Source organism: Lissotriton vulgaris, chromosome 3_1 (assembly GCF_964263255.1).
Source record: "Lissotriton vulgaris chromosome 3_1, aLisVul1.2, whole genome shotgun sequence".
Taxonomy (NCBI): Eukaryota; Metazoa; Chordata; class Amphibia; order Caudata; family Salamandridae; genus Lissotriton; species Lissotriton vulgaris.
The window spans coordinates 604,864,181-604,885,733 of record NC_141689.1 but is presented as its reverse complement, the minus strand read 5'-3'; the positions used below and the strand labels follow the sequence as shown (position 1 = coordinate 604,885,733).

At 49.7% G+C, this 21,553-nt stretch overlaps 1 protein-coding gene across 1 annotated transcript; it reads left to right on the top strand.

The window, feature by feature from the left end:
- Window positions 1–373: 373 nt before the first annotated feature.
- On the top strand, window positions 374–1,025 carry LOC147726830 (thymosin beta-4-like). The gene has a single exon (XM_086960897.1). It carries the CDS (start codon window positions 440–442, stop codon window positions 575–577), a length of 138 nt encoding a protein of 45 aa, XP_086817023.1. The 5' UTR covers window positions 374–439; the 3' UTR covers window positions 578–1,025.
- The last annotated feature ends 20,528 nt before the right edge of the window (window positions 1,026–21,553 follow it).

Here is a 21,553-nt window from a genome sequence, read left to right as displayed (position 1 = left end):
TTGTGAAGAACTCACATCCTTCCCGAGTAGTAGCCCATTTCCAAACAAGAGGTATGTTGCATTTCAAATCCTACTTATTTCATGCTTTGTACAGTGCAAGCTAGTGAACAGTTATGAATGGCATAATCTGACCAGTGATTTGAGTTTTCACTTATTGTTTGACTTTTATCTTATGATGAACAGTATATATTCCCCAAAGTGCATTCAGGTCATTTAGAGATTGCTATGGAATGTTGCATAAGAAGTGATTATTAAGAAATGAAAGTCTTTTTCAGTACTAGACAAATAGACATTTTAACCATGGATTAATAAAGACGTGATTTCTACAAATCCTAAGTAATGAAATCCCCATTGAGATACAAAAATATTTCTTTGAGCTGCAGTCACAGGGATCAAGACTCCTCTCGCTGCTTGGATTCGCTGACTCTTATCTGCAAAGATGTCTGACAAACCCGATATGGCCGAGGTCGAGAAATTCGACAAGTCAAAATTGAAGAAGACGGAAACACAGAAGAAGAATCCACTCCCCTCAAAAGAAACGATTGAGCAAGAAAAGAAAGGAGGCTGCGAATCCTAATGGCCCCACCCTGCCGAACACGCACTGTACATTCCACGAGCATTGCCTTCTTATTTTACTTCTTTTAGCTGTTTAACTTTGTATGAAATAACACAAGATGCAAAGGGAGGTTGGAGAACGTTGTACTGTGACCCGCCCCCGCCCGGCTCCACCAAAAAAGCGCAAGGACTGAGAACTGACAGAGCGTGAGGGCGCTGCCCTCCTGTCTGCCGGCGGGGGCGCTGCAGAGCCTGGTGTCAAAGGGCAGCGGCGGAGCCCGGGCGAAGACCCCCGACGAACAACAGCAGCGACTCCGCCACAGCCACGGCCGAGCTCCTGGGGCCCAGCGAACCGCAACATGCAATTAATCGAGTGCCATTTTTATTTGTCCAAAAATGATTTTAATTATTGGAATGCACATTTTTTTTAATATGCAAATAAAACATTTTTTAAACCTAAAAAAAAAAAAGAGATACAAAAATATTTTGAACAAACTAAAACAGACAATATACATACATTTGCTGTGTACAGTGAAACAGTGAATTGATTTTTGCAATAGCTCTAGTTAAGTATAAAGGTATATCTGCTTCTGAGGTGAATATCTGCATTCAAGAATGTAATTGTTTCCTGATAAGGTGATGCTAAGAACTTAAACTCACTCAATGTAAATTAAATAGAAAGTAACACCAAGAAAAGTGAAGATGTTTTAGCAAACTAAGAGAAATGACTCAGCTGGCAAGATAAGAACAGTGATACCATTTAATTTGAATAATGCTCATCCCTCCTTACTGACTTGATTGCCAATCCCTACATCATTTTTTTGCTAAATTGCTTACTTGCTTGCTCATTCACTTTATTATTCATGCACACTGCTGCCTTGCTAGCCCACCCACTCACTCACACACTAGCTTGTTATCTCAATCACTTGATTGCTGCAGTGTTGTGTAAGTTAGCAATGATGTACCCTTGTGGCTCCTGATGGAGTCAATAGAACTGTGACATAAAAGTTAAATTGTAGCAAAGTGAATGCAGGTTCAGAATGTTGAGTTTATAGTTACATGCGGATGAATACAGAAGTGTTATACTAAGCTCTGTGTGGCATAGTCATTGGCGAGTACTCAGGCTGGGGAAGGCACTACTACTGTTGAAAAAATAGGGGATAAGTAACCTGAAGATGGACAATGCTCTCCCAGAGAGTTTGCTGTGGTCCAGCAAACTGTTTCTGCATGCCACGAGTGCCTCCATCGAAGTACGGACTTGACGTTTGGCAAATGTGGAGTTAAATTGCAGCCCCGTCCGTGTGAAGCATTTGGAAATAGCAAAATCTTCACTGAGAAGTCCACACATCTTTGGCCAAGAACCTGCTGGAAATGCCACAAAGAGAGGTACCCCGATGCTACACAACCTAAAGCCATACATCATACGGTGTGATAACACTAAAGATGGATGTAACCAGGTTTTGAAAGAGCAGCAAATGTGAGAGCAAATAGGAGTGGGAGGTACACTCCGCTCTGCCAGCAAAGGTTGCAGAGTTTTGCCACTTGACGCTCCACATGGAGGATGAAGTTTGTCAAAAGGTCTGCCAATCGTTGTTTGGCAGAGTTTACCAGAACCCACCCCTACTAATGTTGCTGAATATGCATTAAGGAACCTATTTCTTAGGTGTTCCTTGGGGCTGAAGTGCCTGAGATTAGTATCTAAAGTCTGGGCATGCCCATGAAACTGCAGAAAGTCTTCTCTTCAGTTGGACTTTTGTGCTTTCTTACACACTGTGCTGAGCATGCGCTGGAGAGCCCCTTTCAGACTCTTGCCTCCTGGTGCTGTCCGAAGGACGAGGTCCGCCCCCAAATCTGCGGCAGACAGAAGGATCAAAGCACAAGGTGCCCATGGAGCTTCTGAAGTGTCTGATGCAGATTCCAGATGACAGCAGGCAGGCTTGTCTTCAGCTTCTAGACCACCTTCCGACCTGATACGGTCACAACTAGTCTTCCCTCCTTCTATATCTGAAGCCTAACTTTCTAGCAGGGCAGAGATTGGCCACCAACACTGTTTTATCTGCCTGATGCCGGAGCTCCTTGGGTCCTCGGCCTGCTGGGGAGACTCTGGCACCATCCTAGGGGGCACTTGACCCCAGCAATGCTGTGTGATTTCCCACAAGGGGGGTCTTTGCTGCACTGAATGCCCTGCACTGAATGCCCTGAAAGGGGAGCGGATGCAGCAAAACACAGCCCGCCATACGAAGCTGGGCATGGGCATCAGCCTGCTTGTGATCACCTGGACTCACCGACCGGAGCCCTGAATAATCCAACCCTGGTGGCTTTTGTCGGCACTGGCAAGGCATCTGTGCCCCCGCCACGAGGCATCCCAATGGCCAGCGTAGGCTGAGCAGCTTGTGAGGCCTTGGTCCCGGCCACACCTACATCATATCGGCCCATGCCGGGTGCTTCAACAGCTGGGTGGGCCCAGGTTGCAGGACTTTCCATCTGCCAGCCCCATGGAGGGTCAGATCACCCTAGGGGCCCAGGCTCTGGACTGGCACGCCTTGGTGGATATCCGGGTGCTGTTTATTCCTCCAGCCCCCCCTCTATCGCACTCTACCCTCTAAGCTCATTGCCCCCCCACTCCTGGACTTGGGGGTCTGGCGGAAACACCAGCCATTACCCGCTACCTCCGCTGCCACTCTCTAGGGCCTAGGCACACCTATCTCTCCCCCCCCTGCTTGGGGGTTGCCCTATCTACCGGAAGCCGAGAATAGTACTGAGCTGTTATGGTCCCCACCCGGGCGCCCCACAGTGGACTTTAAAAAGCCTGCCTCAGCCCCCTCATATGGCTGCTCTGGACCTGGCCACCTCCAAGCACCAGTACAGGAGTCCCTGTCTGACCCAGGACTGGGTGTTTCTTCTAATTTCTTCCTACCCCATCTCCCCTTTGGGATGGTTATGTGCGTGTGTATACCATATGACCCTGGGAGACTGCACTACACCACTGGCATGGGGCCCAGGACTTGTGCGGTTGTTGGGAAGTAAGTCTGTATTCATCTGCCTGCCTTCCCACCCCATTGCTGTGCCCTGGCCCTACTTCAGGGGACCACGCCTGCCCTGTGACTGGTAGGTCTCCGCCTAGGATATTCCAGTCATCCCTCCTCCTGCAACCTCCTGCCTCCTCTGTAATCACTATCCTATCCACATGGCCTCCGGTAAGGCGTCCCAACAACTGCTCTTGCCTGAGGTATCGGCCCTCCACAAGCCACCTGCACTGGCCTAGCCAGGCCACCGGGACGACCCAATGACCCGCAGCCTCCAAGAAATCTCAGCAGTGGACCACAAACTGAAATTGATGGATGTCAAGATCACGGACCTCACCTCCCACAAAAAGTCAATATGGATGGAGATTGGGGTCTTTCAGGGCTCACTGAACAGAGTGGAATCCCGCATTGATGCACTGGAAGCACATGCAGCCAAAACCACAGGATGGGAGGTTGAACTTCGATGCCTCTCGTACAAAATCATGGGCCTGGAAGACAGGAGCAGACAGGATAACATTCCCTTCTTTTGATTCCTAAAGCAGTTGGAACAGGACAATACTGGGCACTTCCTCTGTGATGTTATTCCACGTCTCTTGTGGATCGTCTTCACCCCTTACCTGGAGGTCTAACATGCCCATCGCATCTGGACCCATCACAAAATGCCTACTAAAAGCCTTCCTCGTTCATAGCTTGTTTCCTGTGCCATGCCCAGGTCCTGCAGATTCTGACCTCGGCCTGTGCCCAAGGTCCCCATGACTATCAGAGCCATGATATTTGCATTGCAGAAGTCTACTCAAGAGAAACCATTGACAATGTCGGGCTTTCATGGCCCTCTGCCCTGCCCAAATGGGACATCAAGTATGGGCTGCTGGAACCCTTTTTATGGTCCTTAGATCGGTGTCAGATGGTTAACTCCTCCCCCACCACTGTTGGGGTTACCCATGGAGCTGGCTGTGCTCCATCAAACTGTCTGCTCCATGTCTCGTGCTGCCTTCCTCGTGGGGGGGAGCTCTTTGTTGGAGTGGAATTGGGAAGTTTTCTTAGTGGTCTTATTGCTCACCATCTTCCCCATGGGGACTCAGGCTGCTGGCGACATCTTGGTATACTTGGTTTGATTATACTGACCCATATTGTATGCAGAGTATCTATGCAATACTGTGTGGATCCCCTCTTGGGGCCTTTCAATACCTGGATTCCAACTGCACCCCTGGTGCCAACGGTTCCAGGGGGGCTGTTCCCATCCACAGGATTGCCCTCTTTCCTCACCTGCATCCGTTCTCTCCCACTTATAGTCCTTGCTTCTTAATCCCTCTCTTCAGCTTAAACATCAAATGGACAATGAGAGCTCCATGCTGAAAAACATAACAGTAATTAACTTTGTTTCCATCGATAATTTTACGTTATGTATGGCCCTCAAATTCCTGTACCCCTGCTTTCAGCTGCAATGCAGGGGCAAAGGAGTAATGGGGGATCCATACATAATATGGCCTCTCCTCCCTGACCCAAATGTGAAAAAACATACCTTATTTACCATCCTTAACCAACCCCCATCATCTTTCCTTTCTTCTTTTCCCCTCCTGCAGCAGTGTTTTCTGCTTTCTGTTAAAGCAGATAAGCAGCACTGTGCTGGCAGGCTCTTAAAGAGCCCTGCCAGCCTGGCCATGAAGGCCTTCTAGGCATATCAACAGTGGGTAATGAGTTTTTCTGTAAACTGTTTCAAAGTCATAGCAGTGAGATACCATTTTTTAATATTGGTGTAAACAATAGAGCCTTCCTATGGAACTCTTGCATGACAAATATTTTAATCCAACCTAGGCCTATTGGGGAAACATCAGGCCACTTCTAAAAGTAATATAGCTCTTGGGCTTTATTTCACTGTGTGGCCAGACTAACCCCAATGTAGTGTGCCATATTTTGATATGTTAAATCCCTGGACTGTGGTCTTATAAGCCTCCCTTTTGGGGGTAACTTATGAATATATAAAAATAGGCTTTTCCTACATAGCAAAGGTATTTTTCCTTGCCATTGTAGTGTAGTTCCTATATTCCCAATAGGCTCTGCGCATTGGAATAACATATACTATAGTTTAGACATAGGACTAAGGTCGACTAGGTCTCTATCGTATATATTAGACTTAATTGTGAGTGCCAGCTAGCTCAGAGGTCACTAGAAACTTTCTTGAATAAACAAGAAAAGATTAGTCTCTGACAACCATATAACATGACAACTTTGTTTGCCCAGAATGAAGCGTATCTCTAGAGTCACGGAAACAGTAGACGGCTATTTCACTCAGTCATTCGTGCATGCTTCGTTTCACCAGAGTTACTTAGAAATAGAGAGACGGGCGTTTTCAATAAAAGTATTTATTGAATAGTCTTATTTCTTAAGCATAAGAAATGCACTGCTACAATTGAAATGCTAGTTAAGAAGTACGAGGCATATAATACGAATAGTATTATAAAATAGTACTGTAAAAGCATGATATGGTTTTCTAAGCCATAAACATGGAATACATAAAATGCATAAAATACATACAGAGATAAAATAATGGCTAAAAGTACTCAACTGGTGCTTCTATAATACGCCTACCCCGGTGTACCTAACCTAAGTCTAGTACGAGGGAGGTGTAGCTTAAGTCTAGTAATTTTTTGCCAAGAATCTGTTCCAAGAATTCTCTAAAGGTCTAATCAGCTTCGTACCTTGGTTTTAAAATGATAGAGGTCTTGTATTCTCTCTCAGGACTCAACCTGCCAGCAACCCGCAAAGGTAGCCTGGAAACACCGGAGCTGGATTTCTCAGCAAGAGAAAAGACAGCGTCTTCTCAGTGTGTCAGTTGGAGGGTCGGCTTCCTTCGGCACTTGCAGCAGCAGGGCGTCGGGCAAGTAGTTAGTCGATCTGCTCCTAAACCACCGTGTGTTTGACTGGGCAAATGTAGGCATATTTATACTTTGAAGGTGCCGAGTTTGACGTAAGATTGGACATAATATCGTCACTAGTGTCTCAGTTCCTTGAAAACTCCAGGAGTTCTTGGATAAATTAGTATTCAAGCAAGGGGAGGTACCTGACTGCTGAAGGCTGGTTTTTCCAAGAAATTGTTGTGGATTCTCGGAGTTTAGTGGAAGTAGCCATGCCGTATTTGGGCTGCACAGGCTAAGACTAAATAAGGTAATGATTCCTTATGCCTATATAAGGATTGGGTGAATTATACCTATATATGGGCATGAATCGGGAAAATTTCACTAGGATCCTAGATGCCCACATAACACCATGTGCCACTTCAACTCATTAAACTACACTCGAGCCAGAACACAGTGGTGCTTCAGGCAGACACAGATTTTTGTCATATTTGTTGGTTATGTAAGTATACACTGCAGCTCACGTGAAATTTGACTTTCCATGCCATAGCATGTACCAGCCACTTATTATTGGAACTAGAATTGATGAAGCATTTAATTTCCGGCATAGCTATTGTTTTTTAAATTGCACTACTGCACTTTGCTTTTAATAAGTTGCCTTTTTAATAAACAACTTATGTGCTGTTGTCCCGACCCGCTGTGCCCATGAGTAAGAGCAGGCCCGCCATCACAAGGTAAGCGTGCTAGTGGATTTTGCACGCAGGTAGATAAAAACCCATGCTGATGTGAACGCCCATCGTGTACAGAGCACTTCTTTACTTGGATGTAGAATTGACGAAGAATTGTATTTCCGGCACAGCTATTGCTTTTCAAATTGCACTACTGAACTTTGCTTTTAATAAGTTTTCTTTTCAATAAACTACCTCTGTGCTGTTCTCCTGACCTGCAGTGCCCGGAAGTAAGAGCAGGCCCACCATCACAAGGTTAGTGTGCTAGTTGTTTTTGCATTCAGCGAGATAAAAGTCCATGCTGACGTGACTGCCCAGAATGTACCGGGCACTTATTTACTTGGAACTAGAATTGTTGAAGCAAGACCTCTGATCTCCTGGTCAGGGAACTCTTCTCAACGTCCCAGCAGCTCCGTCGTTGTGCCGCTGCCCCCTACACCTCTCTGCTCATGTAGGTGCTATAGGTGATTACTCAAAATGTTATCCTTGCCTTCCCTATTGAATTAAATACAGATGGTCTTTTATTTGCCGGCAAAAAGTGGTAGAGGGAGCAAAACAATTCAAGATTATACCAACAAAATAGTCATGATTTAAAGGACCACAGACTCTAGACTCCTTTTTGATGAATTTATTATGAGGCCAAAAACAATCGTATATATACAAACATTAATATCAGAGAATATAAGTACATAAAAATCAACACAGAGCCGAGTCTACGGATATAGTTCATTCGGTACAAAAGGCAAAATGTGATCAACTCCAAAATCAAAATGCACCAGAATGGAAGCTAAGTCCAATTCTCTTTTTATTTAGAAGAACACGAAAGGTATATTTCACTACAGTGGTCTAAATGAGGGTCCTGCCTATCTCCCTTATATCATACCCCAAAGGTGTCAGCAAGTATTGACTTCTTAAGAAGTACTCACATCAAAATGGGTCTAATAGCTTAAGGCTATGGAGCTCATTCTAAGATACTCCTTCTTCTCCAAAAAAGCAGAACTTTCTCAAATCTGTCCCTGCACCTCATACAAAAAGACAATGTTTAGCCCACAATATGTCTCATAATGAACTTTTCATTGCAACATTTTTAGCAACTTTCCACAGGAGCCTTAGTTTGTTCAGCTCCTCTCCAGTGCCCTTGGTTCTCAGATAGGCCAGACACAAAAGGCATCATCCCTTTTTGCCTTCCAGTCTTCTTCAAAGACATTCCGGGTATCTCCTTAATCTAAGAATAACAAGGTTCGAATTCCTGCACCTGCAGTAGGATGAGAACATACTGTCTTTGAATACAATAAGGGTCCCTTTAATCATTTTTTGAGCGACCAAGGAGAAACGAAACTCAAAACAACCTGCAGTTTGGGCCTTCAATGCAGGCAACTTAAACTATACACATTACTTTGTACGAATATAATTCCATCTTGCACATTATACATACAGGAACAATAAACTTTTCTAATACATACAAAGTCCTACTTAAATGTGCCTACTACATTACAAATGCTCATGTGACTTGAATAACTGCATCTTAATAATCATGATACACTGCGAACGACAAAATATATGTAAGTGCATTTGAACCATGAGTATAATGCACCCATACAATTTAGAGTGCTGTAAGTGCTCTGTCATAGGCCCTCCTCCACCCAGAGGTTCTTACCTGCGCCTCTTCCCTGGTAGTCCAGAGGGAGAGCCTTGCTCTTCTGCTGGCCAGCCTTCTTTGTTGACTGTCATTTTGTCCGTATTTATGCCTGTTAACAGTCTTTTATCTGTCTATTCTTTTGTCACTATTACTGCGCCTGTTTTTCTGTTTTTTGTATTTAGTGCCTTTGTTGTGTACTCCATTTCTCTGGACATTTACGGTCTCATAAATAGTAAAGCAAAACTCACCTTTATATAATGATCTCGTCAATGTAGCGGCGGTGGACGAACAGGACTGGCAATGTTGCAGGTTAATTTATTGTCACTCAATATGTCTGTCTCAAGCTACCAGTTAAATGAATCTAGATTATTGATGGTCAGTATTACTGGGCTTAATATGGTGCTGCCTAGACAGGTGAGCAAGCAGCAAGCTGGCGATTTTACTTTTAACACTCGTATCTGATTTATGGTCTGTCCTAACTATACTACTACGTTCCCAGCTTAAAGTAGCACGTTCCATCTACGGGTCACTGCAAAAGAGTCACTTGCCACTGCCCCAGATGCTAAATTGCCGCTTCACAAGCTCACGTTATGGGATCTGGCCTCTAGTTGTTAGTCAGGTGATTACATACAGATAAATACTGTCTGTTTGTAATATATTGGAAAAGGGTAGGCAGCGTCTTCATAAAATGATTTACCCTAGCAGTGAATTGAAAATCATACTTTAAACGCACAAATCTGTCCCTTCCTATAACATAGTGAAGCAGTTTAGTAAGTAATCTTTATTTGTTTCCATAAGTTAAAATCTTTCAAAAAGAAAGAACAAAATGGAAAATCCGAAGACAATATATAGGCTCCAAGAAAGATTCAAACTAATAAAAGATGCGAGAGTGTTGTCTAAAGTTTGTCATACACATGGCTTGTCCCGAGGCTTACCTGTGCGCTGGGTTAAAATAGAGGGGATAGATTTACAATCCCCTTGCGCCACTTTTGAGTAACTTTTCCCATGTTAAAAGTGACGCAAAAATGGAGCAAGGGGCTTGTAAATCTGCCCCCAAGTGTGCAGAGTAAAGAGTTTTATCGGACTGCTATATAAAAAGTTAAAAGTCACGCAGCTGTCTTAGGAAACAAGCGTTCAACTGTGTCGAAAAGTTCCCGGGTGCCAGGAGTCCCCCATGGTTTTGATGTTGATATCTGTTCCCTGGCTGGCAACCTGGCCCAGGTGTCACGACTAATACAGGACGTCCTGTGTGGGCAAGAATATCAGTAAAGTGCAACATGTAGGTTAGCAGCTTTTACAGGCGAGAGTCCATCTAATGCGTAGGTCCTGGCGGCCAAAGATGTCATTACCGTGCCAGCGTGCAAGTTTAGCAGCTTTAGGTGCGTGGGTGTTGTCTGGAGGTTGTTAGGCCCAAGGCTTGACGAGTGTCCTCCCACGGACCGGTTTAGAAATCAATCAATCAATCAATCAGAGCATTTATATAGCGCGCTACACACCCGGAGGGTCTCAAGGCGCTAGGGGGCGGGGGGGTCCGCTACTGCTCGAACAGCCAGGTCTTGAGTTGCTTCCTGAAGGCGAGGTGGTCCTGGGTCAGGCGGAGGTGGGTCGGGAGGGAGTTCCAAGTCTCGGCGGCGAGGTAGGAGAAGGACCGTCCCCTGTGGTGGCTCTTCGGATGCGGGGGACGGCGGCGAGGGGGTGGCCGGTCGATCGAAGCTGGCGTTTGGGAGCGTAGAAGTTGAGGCGGCTGTTGAGGTATCCTGGGCCTTGGTTGTGTAGGGCTTTGTGTGCGTGGGTGAGGAGTCGGAAGGTGATTCTCTTGTTGACCGGGAGCCAGTGCAGGTCTCTCAGGTGTCCGGAGATGTGGCTGCGACGGGGGATGTCCAGGATGAGTCGTGCTGAGGCGTTCTGGATCCGCTGGAGTCTCTTCTGGAGTTTGGCGGTGGTTCCGGCGTAGAGGGAGTTGCCGTAGTCCAGCCGGCTGGTGACGAGGGCCTGGGTGACCGTCTTCCTGGTCTCGGTGGGGATCCACCGGAAGATCTTACGAAGCATCCGCAGGATGTTGAAGCACGACGAGGAGACGGCGTTGACTTGTCTGGTCATGGAGAGGGAGGAGTCCAGGGTGAAGCCCAGGTTGCGTGCGTGGTCTGTTGGTTTGGGTGCGCTGCCTAGGGCGGGGGGCCACCAGGAGTCGTCCCAGGCGGAGGGTGAGGATCCCAGGATGAGGACTTCCGTCTTGTCCGAGTTCAGTTTCAGGCGGCTGTTCTTCATCCATCCGGCCACCTCTTTCAGCCCTTCGTGAAGGTTGGCTCTGGCGGTGGCGGGGTCGTTGGTGAGGGAGAGGATCAGCTGGGTGTCGTCGGCGTAGGAGATGATGTTGAGGTTGTGCTGGCGTGTGATGTTTGCGAGGGGGCTCATGTAGACGTTGAAGAGGGTTGGACTGAGCGAGGAGCCTTGAGGGAGGCCGCAGATGACTTCGGAGGCTACGGAACTGAACGGAGGGAGGCGGTTTCTCTGTGTCCTTCCGGCGAGGAAGGAGGTGATCCACTCCAGTGCCTTCTTCTGGATTCCGACGTTGCTGAGGCGCTGTACTAGGGTACGGTGGCAGACAGTGCCGAAGGCCGCGGAGAGGTCTAGGAGGATGAGGGCTGCTGTTTCTCGGTTGTCGAGCAGAGCTCGGATGTCATCGGTGGCTGCGATCAGGGCGGTCTCGGTGCTGTGATTGGCCCGGAAGCCAGACTGTGAGGGGTCGAGGGATCCATTTGTCTCGAGGAAGGCGGCCAGCTGCTTGTTGACGGTCTTCTCGATGACTTTTGCAGGAAACGGGAGCAGCGAGAAGGGCCGGTAGTTCTTTAGGTCGGTGGGGTCGGCTGATGGCTTCTTGAGTAGGGCGCTGAGTTCGGCGTGCTTCCAGCTCTCCGGGAAGGTGGCGGAGTCGAAGGAGGTGTTGATGATGTCACTCAGGTGGGGTGCGATGACAGCGTCGGCCTTGTTGAAGACGTGGTGAGGGCATGGGTCGGTCGGAGATCCGGAGTGAATGGAGTTCATCGTGCGGATGGTGTCTTCAGTGCTGATCGGAGTCCAGGCGCGGAGGGTGGTGTTGGGGGCTGGTGGTTCGGTCATGGCGTGCGTCGGTTGCGTGCTGAAGCTGTTGTGTATGTCCGTGATCTTGTTGTGGAAGTAGGAGGCGAGGGAGTTGCAGAGGTCTTGCGAAGGGTTGATATTGTTGTTTCCGGCGTTGGGGTTGGAGAGCTCTTTGACGATGTTGAAGAGTTCCTTGCTGTTGTGTGCGTTGTTGTCCAGTCGTTCCTTGAATGTGGTTTTCTTGGTGGCGCGGATGAGTTGGTGGTGCTTTCGGGTGGCAAGCTTGAGGGCGGCCATGTAGTCCGGAGTTGGGTCTCTGCGCCAGGTTCTTTCGAGGGTCCGACAGTTCTTCTTGGAGCTTTTGAGTTCGTCGGTGAACCATGGGGCTTTCTTGCTCCCGGGTCTGCTCGGCGGGGTCCTCAGGGGGGCAAGCTCGTCGGCGCAGTCGCTGATCCACTTCGTGAGGTTGGTGGCAGCCTGGCTTGGGTTCGTTGTGCTGGCGGGAGGGTTCATGCTCAGGGAAGTCGTGAGCTGGTCGGCTGTGATCTTGTTCCAGTTTCTGCGAGCAACCTGTTGCTGGTGGTGGTGGATCGTGGTCCCTCCTAGCTGAAGTGGACGCAGCTGTGGTCAGTCCAGTGGAGTCTGGTGGCGTGGCTGAAGACGATGTCCTTGCTGGATGAGAAGACGGGGTCCAGTGTGTGTCCGGCGTAGTGGGTGGGGGTGGTCACCAGCTGCTTGAGACCGAGGTTGGCGAGGTTGTCCAGCAGGGTGGTGGTGTGGCGGTCGTTGTTGTTCTCCAAGTGGAAGTTGAGGTCCCCGAGGAGGATGTAGTCAGCGGAGCAGAGGGCGTGCGGGCTGATGAAGTCGGCGATGTCTTCGCTGAATTGTGTGCGCGGTCCCGGGGGTCTGTATATGAGGGTGCCTCTGAGGGTGGTCTTGGGGTTGATGTGGACCTGGAAGTGCAGGTGCTCGGTGGGTGCGAGGGTGTCGTCGGTGTGGGTCGTGATGCGGATGGTGTTCCTGTGGATGATGGCGATGCCTCCTCCGGTGTTGTTGATGCGGTCCCTTCGGATGATCTTGTAGGCGTCTGATATGGTGATGGCGATGTCGGGCGCTGAGGAGGCATTCTTCCAAGTTTCCGTGAGGAAGGCGACGTCTGGTGGTGATGTGTCGAGCAGGTTCCAGAGCTCGACGGCGTGTCTGTGAACGGAGCGGGTGTTGAGCAGGATGCATTTCAGGTGGCTGCTGCTGTTGCTTGTCTTGGTCTTGGTTGGTGCAGGAGTGGTACTGGTCCGGATGCAGGTGAACTTGCAGGCGTTGCAGCAGAGGGGTCCGTGGGTGCGTCTCGGGGTGGCTCAGTGGCATCCAGGGGCTCGGCTGGCGTTGAGTGCGTAGAGGGTGGCGGCGTCGTACGTCCGGCGGGTGAGCTGGGGTCTGTGGGGGCCAGGGGTCCTGGCACTGGGCGCGGTCCAGGCGCGGACGGGCGTAGACGGGCTTACCTTTGGCGCACCTTCAGCGCTCAGTCGGCGCTCCCGCTGCGCGCGTCCGCTGCGCGGTCGCTGAGGGGGCGTCAAAAGAAGGGGGCCGGGAGGGCGGGTCAGCTGGGAGGCGGGGTCGCAATGTCCAATCGTCTGGCGAGGGGGCGGGGCCGCAGGCAGGAGGCGGCGGGAAACGGGAGCAGGAAGAGCGGGCGGCCCAGCGGCAGCTGGGGCGCAACTGTCGGCGGCGCTCTGCGGAGGAGAACTCAGGTAGCAGGAGGCAGCAGGAGGCTCTGGGGCAGGCAGGAGCGGAGAGGAGCGAGGGGGCGACCAGGCCAGAGGCGCAGTGGTCGCTCCTCAGGTGCAGGCAGGGTCCCCTTAAGAAGGGGGCCGGGAGGGCGGGTCAGCTGGGAGGCAGGGTCGCGATGTCCAATCGTCTGGCGAGGGGGCGGGGCCGCAGGCAGGAGGCGGCGGGAAACGGGAGCAGGAAGAGCGGGCTGCCCAGCGGCGGCTGGGGCGCAACTGTCGGCGGCGCTCTGCGGAGGAGAACTCAGGTAGCAGGAGGCAGCAGGAGGCTCTGGGGCAGGCAGGAGCGGAGAGGAGCAAGGGGGCGACCAGGCCAGAGGCACAGTGGTCGCTGAAAGGAGTTATCCAAGACAAAGTAAGATTTTGCGAACGGTCTGGTAAGATTAGGTACTTCACACAACAGTGTTCAGGTGATAGAAGCAACTATCCGCCTGATTCATGAAAAACGGGATTTGCGATTCTCAAATAGCGAAAAATTGTGATTCGCTATTGAGAAATCGCAAATCTGAATTCATTAAGATTAGCGATAAAAAAATGCGATTCGCACACGGGCGCAAATTCCGTTTGTGATTACCGATAATCGCAGAAAAATCGCTATTTCCGTCTACCCGCATCGGGATTGCGAACTTGCAAATAGCGATATCGCTATTTGCCATATCGCTATTTGCGAGATCGCAAAATCGCGAGATCGGGAAAACGGGAAGTCGCATTTCGAGCACAGTGATGACAACACAACCAGGAAGCAGTCAGTTCCCACCCCCATTCACCACAGTGAGGCAGACCTCGAGGGAGCAAGTGGGAGAGCTGCTGCTATTCTGGTGATTTGTACTCTGCAACTACATTGCTGCCATGTCAGAGGAACCTGTTACTGGCCCCAGTAACACCACAGGGCGGAAGAGGAAGCTCAAATTTTCAGAGCAGGAGCTCGAACATTTGATTGAAGGGGTGGTGGCCAACCACGACAAACTCTTTTGTAAAGACTCCAGGAGGGTCCCGGAGCAAGAAAAAAGGAGGATCTGGCAGGCAATTGCCTCCACCGTCAACTCCGTGGGTGTGGCCGATAGGTCACTAGAGGAACTGAAAAGAAGATGGTATGACCTCCGAGGTTGTGCCAAAGAGAAGGTGGCGGAGTGCCTTGGAGAGTCGTCGGGCACTGGAGGTGGCAGACCTACAGTCCCTCCTAACACACCCATGGAGGACCAGGTGGAAGACACCCTTGAGAGGGAGGCGTGCATTGGCTTCACACGTCTGGACTCATCCCGCACCACCCAAGACACCCAAGGTAAGTGGCATGCGACTGCGACCCTGTCCCCTATGAATGTCCATGACCAAATAGGCTCCCATAATGTCCCATAGTCATGCCATTGTTGCATATCAGGGAATGCCCTGAAGCATTGTGGGAGATGTAGTGTGGCCACAATGTAGTAGTACCACAATGCAGCCAGACAGGTTCCAAAGTACGCAAAGCCACAGCCATTCAGGGAATGTCACCCAGCATGCATGCAGCAACTGCACGTCTGACAGATACATGCAACTAATGATCGTCCACTTACCCTCACAGGTGGCGCTGAAAGCAGCGACAGTGAAAGGCTGCAAATTGATGAGGAGGCCCAGGAGGAGGAGGTGCCACCACAAACTCAGGCACCAGCCCCTGCCGCTGCAACAACACCAGCAGCCAGGTCCACCAGCAGCGTTCCCCCTGCGTCTGGCGCACCACCGACAGCCACATCCAGGCCAGCGACTATTGTGCCCCCTGCGTCTGGCGCACCACCTACAGCCACAGCCAGGCCAGCGACTATTGTGCCCCCTGCATCTGGCGCACCACCTACAGCCACAGCCAGGCCTGCGACTATTGTGCCCCCTGCGTCTGGCGCACCACCTAGAGCCGCAGCCAGGCCCGCGACTAGTGTGCCTACAGTCCCTGCCGCACCAGCAACGCCTGCTGTGACACCACCAGCAGCTGATGCTACAACATCTGGGCCCGCGACAACACAGCGGCCAGCCACAGTGTCAGGCCAGCAGAGCAGGCGTGGCAGGTCTCGTCAGCACACCACTGCAGCAAGCAGCAAGCAGCAGGAGTGGCAATGGACAGGGGCTGGCACATATGAGCGTCGAAAGACGCATGTTGAGAATCCATCAGCGCCAGGCACGGCAGCAAGGTGCCATTCAGCTCCAGCTCCACAAGATTGGGGGCAATGTGGCCGGAGTCGCTGACCGCATGGACCGCATGACGGCGGCCATGGCAGGTATGGGGGACTGCATGGACAACATGACTGCAGCCATGGCAGGTGTGGGGGAGGGAATGGCCCGCATGACTGCAGCCATGGAGGCCAACACTGCTGCGATGACTACTCAGCGCAGTGCAGCACGCCGGCGCCACCATCAGCTCATGAGCCGGTCCAATTATGTTGCAGCCAATGCAACTTCACAGTTGTCGCGGCGGTCACTAGCACAGCAGCACCAACTAAGCATGGGCGAATTTTGCGAATCTGGCGTTCGCAAATTTTGCGAATTTGCAAACTCGCAATCCGCAAAATCCGCGAATTCCCGCGAATTTGCGGATTTTTTTTTGTGTTCGCAAGGATTTCTGCCAGTTCGCAAGGATTTCTGACAGTTCGCGAGGGTTTTGTAACAGTTCGCAATTGCGAACTTACATGTCGGCTCGCAACGGTCAAGATTATGTTGTTTCTACGTCTGGTTCATCATCACAGGTTCCCAGCACCCTCTGTTTCACCCCTGCCTCCTCTCTTTCACCCATGCCACCTTATGGTACATCAATGCCTTATGCCACCCTCTGGTTCATCATCACTGTAGATCAGTCTGGCACCTGCTTCCTTATCTGTAATTTGCTTTCTGTTGCAGTGCAATATTTTTCCAGGACCTTTGTGGCCTACTTGTAGCTATTCTATGAGCCTGCTGTGAGGGTCAGAGCAGGGCCAGAGAATTGTTGTAACTAGCAACTGAACTCTGGAGGGGCCCTTGTCAGAAAGCACTACAGGGAACGGTTACTAATGATGAGTTTGAACTTTTGAACCTGCTTTCACTTTTGCAAAACTCGCTTTTCTGCAGAACAGCATTACAGCAACCATCCCACCAAGCTTATATGAGAAAGTTGATTTCTAACCCAAAAGTTATCCAAAGAAAATCAAAAGGCCTCAAATCCAAAAAAGTGCAGGCAAATGTCAACCTGAGGAGTTATTCTGATAAAAATCATCATTTTCAGAAGGTCTATGCTGCTTGCTAGTAGATTTCTTGTGCAGAATTGCAATTTTTGTAATTTCGCGAGTGCGAGATTGTTGCTGCCCGCCGCACCTACATGTTCGCAATTGCGAACTTACACCGCAAAGAAAAAAAATCTGCTGCGTGCGAATTTGCGGATTTTGCGGGAAATTCGCAAATCTCGCGGATTGCGAATTTACCGAAAATCCGCAAAATCCGCGAGCGTAACGGATTTTCCGCCCATGCTTAGCACCAACTCGTCCAGTGCTGTGAGGACATGACCAGGGTCCTGGAGCACCTGACCACGGCGGTTACGGCACTACACCCTCCTGCTCTACCTGCCACTGTTGGGGGTGATGATGTTAGTGAGGGGGCATCCAGCATCAGCAGCCACTCTCCCTCACAAGTCCCGCCACTCAGGCGCAGCACCAGGCACACGCCAGGTCCAGATGCCCCGGAAGAGGATGCGCCTCAGAGGCGTTGGGCGGAACTCGCAGGAGGCGCACTTGAGTACATTTGACAATAACAGGCACAGGCTGACTATAAGCCTGCCCTGTCCTTTGACACTGCAGTATGCAGTAATACTGTTAGTGGAAGATAGTTGAACTGGTACCTTTTTTGTGATTGAAACAAATACATTTATTTTGCAGCACACATTAGCGGTGTCATTATTACATTTTGCATACATTAGTGATTTGTGGGGTGAGGGAAGAGGGTGCACTAGAAACTGTTCACTGTGATGTGGTTGCGACGTCTGTGGCCTTCAGCTGGGTTCTCCCCGCGTGCATGGCGCGCATGTGAAGGTGGCCGGTTGTCCCCTTCAGATTCACTGCCAGAGATGTCGACAGGTATCCGGTGCTTGGTTGCAATGTTATGTAGTATTGCGCAGACAGCCACAATGCGGCAGCACACTGCAGGACTGTAATACATGGTCCCACCTGTCTTGTACAGTATGTGGAACCTGCTCTTGAGCAGGCCAAATGCTTTTTTTATACAATTCCTTGTCCGTATTAAGTATGAGCAGAAAATCCGTTCCGCTCGCGGATTTTGCGAATTTTCGGTAAATTCGCGATCCGTGAACTCCCGCGAATTTACCAAGAATTCGCAAATCCGCGAGCGGCTGATTTTTCCGGGGGCAAAAGTTGAAGCCTGGCCTGTTGTAACTATTTTACGATGGCGCCGGCAAGCTGCCAGTGCCATCCTAAAATAGTTACTAAGTTTGCTTCAACAGGAAGCTCTAATAGATAAAATAAAGCAGGTGCTCGATTTTATCTATTAGAGCTTCCTGTTGAAGCTAATTTAGTAAGTATTTTAGGATGGCGCTGGAAGATTGCCGGCGCCATCCTAAAATATTTACCATGCCCTTCCTGTGACTCATTCATCAGCCCAAAAACAATTGTGAGCGTCGTCGAGGCAGGTGTGCCTTCTTCACAAATCTACCGTGGAAAATCAGCTGTGATGCTGGATAGAAGCTTTTGCATCCGTGACTTTCACGAGCGCAATACCCGTGCTGTTTCTGTGACCAGGAACTTATTTCTCTTCATCTTCTCTTCATCTGCTTAACTGATCTTTCTCTGACCTTTTATACACACTAGAAGCATGTGTGAACTCGCATGGTAGCCCTGCCCGTTTGGCCCCGCCCACACACTCGCGGTTTGCACCGTCTTCCCGCCATTCACCCACTATGATGGACAGCTCACTCAAGGGACCCCTGCGCCCTTCGGGGCGATTGCATAGTAACACACACATGGTCGCTCGAACTAGTTGATGATCAAATTCAGTGACTCATTCATTAGCCCAAAAACAATCGTGAGCGTCATCAAGGCTGGACAGGTGTGCCTTCTTCCCAACTCTACCGTGGAAAATCAGCTGTGATGCTGGATAGAGGCTTTTGCATCCGTGACTTTCACGAGCGCAATACCCGTGCTGTTTCTGTGACCAGGAGCGTATTTCTCTTCATCTGCTGAACTGATCTTTCTCTGACCTTTTATACACACAAGAAGCATGTGCACTCGCATGGAAGCCCCGCCCCAAATCCGCGGATCCGCAAATCCGCAAATTCCACGGATTTTGCGGATCCACGGATTTTGCGGATCCACGATCCGCAAATCCGCAAAATCCGCGGATCGTGGATCCGCAAAATCCGCCCATGCTTAGTCCGTATGTGTGCAATATTGTAGCGCTGTTGCTGTGGTGTAGCAGGGTTGAGGTATGGGGTCAGGAGGTATTCACGGAGGGCGTAGCCACTGTCACCTGAATGAGAGGAGCAGATGGTGATTGCCTGTGCTGCGCTGTTACTTCATAGCAATGTGACATTGTCGACAAAGTGTACTTACCAAGTAGGTGTCCTTCCCCAAACTCTCCCCTGACCAGTCGTGTGTGGAGGCCGCTGTGCCGGAATATGAAGGAGTCATGGCTACTCCCTGGGTACTGTGCGACAATGCCAGTGATGTATGTCTTAGCATTGCAGACCATCTGGATGTTGAGGGAGTGGTAGGACTTTCTATTGCGGAACATATACTCCGTGGCAGCTGGTGGGCTGATGGCGACGTGGGTACAGTCAATGCATCCGAGTACATGTGGAAAATGGGCTACATTGTAGAATTGTAGCTTGGTCAAGTCCAATTCCTGTTGGCTGGCGGGAAATTTGATGTGACGGTGTAGCTGGGTGAGCATGGCGTCAACAAAAGTGTGGAGGCAGCGTGACATGGTGGGCTGGGATATCCCCCCACCAGCCGCTACTATCCCCTGGAAACTCCCGGAGGCCAGGAGGTGCAGGCTACACAATACCTGCACATGTGTAGGCACCGCATTGGTACGGCTTGTTGGGTGCTGCATCAGGGGGTCAAGGTCCTGTATTAGCTGCATTATCATTTCCCCATTCAGCCTGTATTTTGCATATATCTGCTCTCTGGTTTGGCCCAGCAAGGTGACCCGCTGGCGGAAAATCCTGTCCTGGATCCTGCGTCCCCTCTGTGCTAATCGCTGTAGCCTTCGACGCCTCACCACCATGTACATTCCTGGCATTGTGGAACTCCTAATGCTGCTGCTGCTGTTTGTCCTTATGTGTGATTGGTCAGGCCTGACCCTGTTGGTGATTGGCCAACGGTTTTTTAAATGTAATTTTTGCATGGCTTTTATGGTTACCACCTGCTTTGAGTTGTCCTTAATTTCGCAGCGCAAACTGCGATTTTTGGGTTTTTCGCTATTTGCGATTTTTCATGAATACCGATTGCGATTGTATAGCGAATTCGCTATTTATTTAGCAGAATCCGTGGTTTGTCGCTTTTTCCGATTCGCTAATGCTCTCCTACCGGGATTCTGCGAATATAATAACGAATTCGCTATTATGTGTTTGCGAGTTCGCAATTTTGTATGTTGAATGCCGATTACGGAAATTGCGCCCGCAATTGCATTTTCGCTGCGATTGCGGGCGCAATTTTACTTCATGAATCAGGCTGTACGTTGTGAATCTCTCGGAAGCCAGGATACACCAAGGATTTGATACTAATGTCTCCTCCCAGGCTAGCAGCCTGACTGTGATGTTTTTGTGTTAATAATCATTCCCCAGCTGGCAGTCAATTTCACAGCTTGCTTATTTATTGTTCAAATTTGTTTAAACATCTCCTGAAACACCAGTTCAGGATGGAGTCGCCTGGCTCTAGACAGGATATGGCGGCCTGCCTGCATGTACTAATACCTTTGCATATTCATAAAGGCTTCAGGAGACATTCCCTCTCCTCTGCCATCTCGGGGGGACGCGGGTTAGATGCAGTAGGTTCTCACTGCTAGATCCACATAAGTGCATGCTCTGTCGCTTTACACAGCCATGCAAGTGTTTCAATTAATGTAGGTGGGCTGCCCATACGGCACTGCAGCAGCTTTAATTTCTAGCGAATATGTGCCGGCTAAGTACCACACACGTTCTAGCTTCCGGTAGATGTTGATGACCGTCTAGGCATGACCTCTTTTAGCGAGCACCTCTTTGTCTTTAGGAGATTTTGGCCATCGCAGACTTAACTCGTTCTTGAAAGGTATTATATATAATGCAAGGGCTGAGCCCAGGGATTCCCAAGGTGCAGGTTTGCCAAGAATTGGTCCAGCTAATCTTTGAAGCTGCTGCTATGGTTGCAGCTACCCAGGCTGTGAATTACAGACCCCTGATGTTGTTTAAAGTCTTGGTCGCAGCGTGTTTTGATCTGAAGCAGCTCTTGAAAATTGCCCTGTGCCACCCGATTGATTGCCTCATAAGGTCGAAGTCCAGTGGGATTAGACTTGGAGAATAGCTCAGTCCTAAATTTAATATGGAGCGATAAACTTTTGATTGAAACTTGTCCGGAAGGGCTGAGTCTTGACTTAGAAGTGCCTCACTGCTTTAAGTTGAAGTTGGCAGGATTTTTGAAGCCATTCCTTTTAAGAGTGGATCAAGTGTTGGTCCTTTCAGTTTCTTGCGCAGGGTGTTAAAAGCAGCGATTAAGGCACTACTCTTGTTTATTATGGCTCTGAACTGGTGTTTGGCATTTCCCTTGTCATCCAACAGAATCCGTAGGTACTTGCACCTTTTTACTGTTTCTAGAACATGTGTGCTGTCATGCCAAGTGAAGTTTTTCTTGATTTCCTTGCTGACCATCATCACCTTGGTTTTGTTTCGATTAATGACCAGGTC

What these genes read in the sequence shown, in the direction of transcription:
- LOC147726830 (XM_086960897.1), top strand. Translation starts at nt 440, where the DNA reads ATGTCTGACAAACCCGATATGGCCGAGGTCGAGAAATTCGACAAGTCA.